At 51.3% G+C, this 5,577-nt stretch overlaps 1 protein-coding gene across 1 annotated transcript in view; it reads right to left on the bottom strand.

Annotated features, from left to right (window-relative positions):
- Positions 1-1,160: 1,160 nt before the first annotated feature.
- The window catches only part of LOC102769206 (kallikrein-6), a 6,835-nt gene continuing 2,418 nt past the window's right edge, over positions 1,161-5,577 (bottom strand). Inside the window, exons 2-4 of the mRNA XM_015563982.1 lie at positions 3,905-4,152; positions 2,283-2,419; positions 1,161-1,794 (exon numbers count right to left, since the gene is read on the bottom strand). Of these exons, the coding sequence (XP_015419468.1) occupies positions 1,636-1,794; positions 2,283-2,419; positions 3,905-4,152 (544 nt within the window). The 3' untranslated portion in view covers positions 1,161-1,635. The remainder of the gene's footprint in view (positions 1,795-2,282; positions 2,420-3,904; positions 4,153-5,577) is intronic.

Here is a 5,577-nt window from a genome sequence, read left to right as displayed (position 1 = left end):
ATCATTAAAAGAAATGTGTTAATAAAAAACAAATTAAATAAATAAATAAAAGGCTAATATACTACATGTCCTAAAAAAAAAAAAGATATGTGTTGCCCAGCTGGTGTGGCTCAGTGATTGAGCATTGACCTATGAACCAGGAGGTCACGGTTCGATTTCCAGTCGGGGCACATGCCCAGATTGTGGGCTCAATCTTTCTCTCTTTCTCTCTTTCTTCCTCTCTCTCTCTCTCTCAAATAAATGAAAACATATTTTAAAAAATAAAGTTAGGAGTGAAGCCATTATGGCTGCAAACTAGAAGAAAATATAACTCAAAAAGAATAACAGACTCTTAAAAAAAAGAAATTATAGCAATAAAAATAGCATAGAATTCCAATGAGAAAGAAAACAGGCATCTAAAGGAATCCATGTGGCTACAGGGGAAATCGCTAATGAGCCTAGATTTTAAAAGTCAAACTGGGAAAAATGTATTTGCAGCAAATATTTGATAAATAGTTAGTATCTTTAACATATAAGAGCTCACACAAATTCTATATAATAAAAGCTTAATATGCAAATCAACTGAAACAGCTGAACAACCAGTCACATATCACGCACTGACCACCAGGGAGCAGATGCTCAACGCAGGAGCTGCCCCCAGCCCACAGGCCCCAGGCCAGCCAAGGCAGGTGCTAGTGGGGGGGCCCCCCCAATCGCCCCACGTGACTTAGATGTTGTTTTGTCTTCCTCAGGGATGGGGCCGTGGGGGTTGTAAGAGAACAATACCTCTCTGGGGACAGGCCCGGGCCTGGGGTTTGGGGACAGAGGGGTTGACACGGGTTGGGGTCACGCGTGGTGCGTGTTGATGGGAGAACCCCAGAAGGCACGCGGAAGCCTGGGTCCTCACTCAGCTCTGGCTGTCTGCTCCTCCCTGCCCATCCCCCCACCTCGAATGCACCCGCGTGAGATATTCTAATACCCAGATCTGACCCTGTCCGTCCTTCCTTCCCTCAGGGTCCTCAGGATCAAGGCCAGCGTCTTCCGCCTGGCATTCAAGGCCTAGCACCATCTCCCACGGGCCCTGAGGATTAACCGCCTAAGCCGGCCGGGCTGCTGGAAGCACTAAGCAATTAGCTGGGTCCCAGGGCAGCAGACGTGGGAGAAAAGCAACAAGTGTCACCAGCAGTGAAATTTACTCTTTATTCAGCAGGCAGTGTGCCAGGCCCTGGTGCCTGTGTTGCCTACGTTCCAGACCTTGAATCCTCCCAACGGCGGCCCCTGAGTTATGAGGGGCGTAGTGTTATTGTCCCTATTTCACAGATGAGAGTCTGCACGGGGAGCAAGAGGGAGAGCTGGGGTTCCAATCTGGGTTTCTCCAGGCGCATGACCAGTCCTCTGCGGGGAGATAACACGCCCCTGGGATCATCAGGAGGGAGGGCTGCTCGGACGCGATTTTCCTGTTTTCTCTTAGTGGTCGGGGCAAGACCTCAGCCCATGCCCCGGCTCACCCCCAGTGATGGGGTTGGGTAAAATCAGGCAGAATGAAGCATTAAGGGTTGATTCCGGGCGGGGTTGGAGGGGAGGAGGCACGGTCTTGATCAGACATATCTTAGAGGCGATATGTGGGGTCCGAGGTCAAGGGTTGGATGCCATATGTCAGAATGAGTTGGCCCAAATGGTTCTCCGGACCCACTGGTGATATCTGCAGACGTTGGTGTAGACCCCCGGCTTCTCCTTGGATCCACAGGGGACGTCACCCCATGATACCAGGCCTCGGAGACGGCCTCCACACACGAGTGGGCCCCCTGAATCGCCCTTTGGGGAAAGAGGGAGAGAGTCAGTAATACAGGGAGAGAGAGACAGAGAGACAGGAGGAGACTCGGACATGCAGAAAGGGAGAGACACTCAGAGATGGAGAGACTCAGGAACACACACACACACACACACACACATTTTTTATTGATTTCAGAGAGGGAGAGGGAGATAGAAACATCAATGATGAGAGCGAATCATTGACCAGCTGTCTCTTGCACGCCCCAACTGGGGACGGAGCCCGCAACCCGGGTATGTGCCCTTGACCGGAATCGAACCTGGGACCCTTCAGTCCGCAGGCTGACGCTCTATCCACTGAGCCAAACCAGCTAGGGCTCTCTCATCCTTTTCATGCCTCAAAGTCTCTCCCAGCTTATCTCTGTAAAGCCCCGGTAAGGTCTCTCTGTGTGTCTCTCTCTTCCTGTCTCTGTCTGTGTTTTCGTGTCTCTGTCCTTTGCTGTATAACTGGCGGGTCCCGTCATTGGCCTCACCTGGCAGGAATCCTTCCCGTACTTCTCATCTCCAGCACACACCATGTTTTGGGTGATCCGGCCAGGGTAGGCACGCTCACAATCTTGATGAGGTACCAGGTGGACATCTGCACACTGGATGGTGTTAGGAAACACACCTGACAAGAGAGACGGGGGGTGGGGCAGGCTTACTTCAGAATCCATCCTTCCCACATCCTCCCCAGCGACCATCCGAGCCCTACAACTCCTCCCTCCTCTGCTGGTCCCCATTGCCCACTGGTTCCCTTCTCCCCATTTGTCTCTTATTCTTAAAAACCCATTTCCATTGGCCTGGACTCTTGAGAGGTCCCTCTTTATGCCATTCTTCCATTCCAATGGTTCGTCTTCCTCATTAGTCCCTCCCTTCTCATGAGTCCTCATTTCCTGTGGGTTTTTCCTATCTCCTAGGCCAGTGATGGTGAACCTATGACATGCGTGTCAGAGGTGACACACGAACTCATTTTTTTGGTTGATTTTTCTTTGTTAAATGGCATTTCAATATATAAAATAAATATCAAAAATAGAAATCATTCTTTTACTATGGTTGCAAATATCAAAAAATTTCTCTATGTGATGTGGCACCAGAGTTAAGTTAGGGTTTTTCAAAATGCTGACACGCCGAGCTCAAAAGGTTCGCCATCACTGTCCTAGGCTCTGCCTCCGCTTCTCTCTCTTCTACTGGCCCCACCTTCTCCAGTAGTTCCAGCTGACCTGTAGATGCTTCCTCTAAGAGTGACCGCCCCTGTCACACCCCTTTGCCCTTCATTGGACCATTTTTGCTCATTGGCGCATCCTGGTTGGTCATCACTGGACCATTAGTCCTTTCCTAACGGGACCCTTCTTTGCCCATTGGCTCTCCCTTCCAATTGGCCCTTCATGCATGGTCCACCTCTCTCATTGGTCCTTCCCTAAATGGCTCTCCCTTCCTATTGCCCCTTCATCCAATGGTCCACCGCCCTCATTGGTTCTTCCCTAAATGGCTCTCCCTTCCTATTGGCCCTTCATCCATTGGTCCACATCCCTCATTGGCCCTTTTATACATGGCTCTGCCCTTCCATTGGCCCTTCATCCAATAGGGCACCTTCTTTTTTGGCCCTTCGCTCACAGGCCCACCATCAATGGTTCTTGCTGATTCATTGGACTTCTTTCTTCCTCTAGGGACTCCCTTTGGCTAGTCACTCTTCCCCCATGGCCCCATTAGCTTAATTCACACCCTTCCTTTGGCTCCCCTGCTTTAGTCATCTCTCTTCTCCCATTAGTGCATCCTCCACTTACCCCTTCTGATCATCAGTGCAGCCTGATTGGTCCCTTTCGACAACTGGCCTCCTTTCTGATTGGTATCTCCCCATGGGCCCTTCCCCCTCCTCACTGACCCATCATCTTATTGCCTATCCAGCCATACCATTCACCCATTGGTCTACTTTCTCCATTGGCTAGTCACTCATTAGCCCCGCTTCCATATTTGTCTCCCCTCCCCTTTGACCTTTCGCCCAGCGACACACTGCCCCATTGGTCCTCGCCGTTGGGCCACCTTCACCTTTGACCCTTCACCCTTTGGTCCACCTTACCCAGGACCCACTGGCCTGCTCCCCCATCTTACTGACCACTTGCTGTCTTGCCCCAGCCCAGGATTTGGCAGCTGGTGCGGTTGGCCGAGCAGTCTCTCTCCAGGGCCAGGGGCCGGATGCGGTCCGAGAGTTTGGCCGGGCGCTTCAGGCGTAACAGCATGATGTCCTGGTCATGAGTGGCCGCGTTGTAGCCAGGGTGGACCACGGTCTGGACAACAGAGCTCTGCTCCTGGAAACTCTCTCTTTCGTAAAGGTTGTGCTTCCCCAGGTAGACCTGAAGATTCCTGGGAGAGAGGAAAAGGGCGGGGGTCTCACCTTTAGCCCTTGGGCTGCGGCTGAGACTCCAGATGGGGTGGCGGTGGGAAGCGGGGTAGCCTGGTACACCACGGACTCTCTGGCCTTGTTTCCTTCCGTCTTCCCAGCTCAGTCAATGACGACTCTATCCTTCCAGCATAAACTGGGAGACTATGCTTGACTCTCTATTTCATGCCTTCATGACTCTTTATTTCATGCCTCCCATCGAAGCAGTCCGGAAATCCTTTCGTCTCTTCAAAGTGTACCCAGAATCTGACCGCTACTCGCCTCCCCCACTGCTACCGTCTTGGTCTGAGCGGCCATCATCCTTTACGCGGACAACAGCAGTAGCTACCTCGCTGGACTCCTTGCTTCTGCTGTTGGCCCCCTGTAGGCTATCTTCCACAGAACAGCCGTAGATGTTTTAACAACCTACGCTGGTCCTGTCCTTTGCTCGGAATTCTCCCATGACTCCCAACTCACTCCGAGGAAAGACCGAAGTGCTCACCATGGCCTGCGTGGTCCTGCCTGTCACCTCGCAGGTATCTCCTCCCACTCCCCACTCTCTCCCCCACCCCCCGCCCCGCCACCAACCTCTTTCTTCTCCGGCCACACTGGTTTCCCTGCCTTTCCTTGAACACAACAGTCATCCTCCCACCCCCGGGCCTTTGCACTGGCTGCTCGCTCGGCCAGCAACGATTTTCCCCCCAGATATCTGCATGGTTCCCTCCCTCACCTACTTCAGGTGTCACCTCCTCATTTGAGGCCTTCCCTTGCAACCCAATTAAGATGTAAATATCCACCCCAACAGGTAATTCTTATCTCCCGCTCCCGTCTTCTTCTCCACCAGAAAACCTATCATTATTCTTTTCTGTATAACCTATGTGTTGTTAAATATTTACTTGTTGTATTGTCTCTCCTCCTACCATCACCTCAGTGCCCAACAGGACTGTCTGCAATGATGAAGATTTATCTGCGCTACGTGATACAGTAGCCACTAGCCACAGGCAACTACGGAGCACCTGGATTTGGGATTTCATTTCATCTTTTTAAAAAAATATATATATTTATTGATTTCAGAGAGGAAGGAAGAGGGAGAGAGAGGTAGAAACATCAATGATGAGAGAATCATTGACCGGCTGCCTCCTGCAGGCCCCCTACTGGGAACTGAGCCCGTAACCCAGGCATGTGCCCTTGACCAGAATCGAACCCAGGACCCTTCAGTCCGCAGGCTGATGCTCTGTCCACTGAGCCAAACCGGCGAGGGCCATTTCTTTTTTATTCCTGTAAATTTAATGAGCCATATGTGGCTGATGGCACGACTCTAGAATATCAAGACGGGATGTTTGTTTTGTTCAGGTACAGTATCCTCAGAGCCTAGACCAGTATCTGGAACATGACGGATATTCAAGAAA

This window comes from Myotis davidii, unplaced genomic scaffold (genome assembly GCF_000327345.1).
Source record: "Myotis davidii unplaced genomic scaffold, ASM32734v1 scaffold358, whole genome shotgun sequence".
NCBI classification, from domain to species: domain Eukaryota; kingdom Metazoa; phylum Chordata; class Mammalia; order Chiroptera; family Vespertilionidae; genus Myotis; species Myotis davidii.
This window is presented reverse-complemented; position numbering and strand designations above follow the sequence as displayed.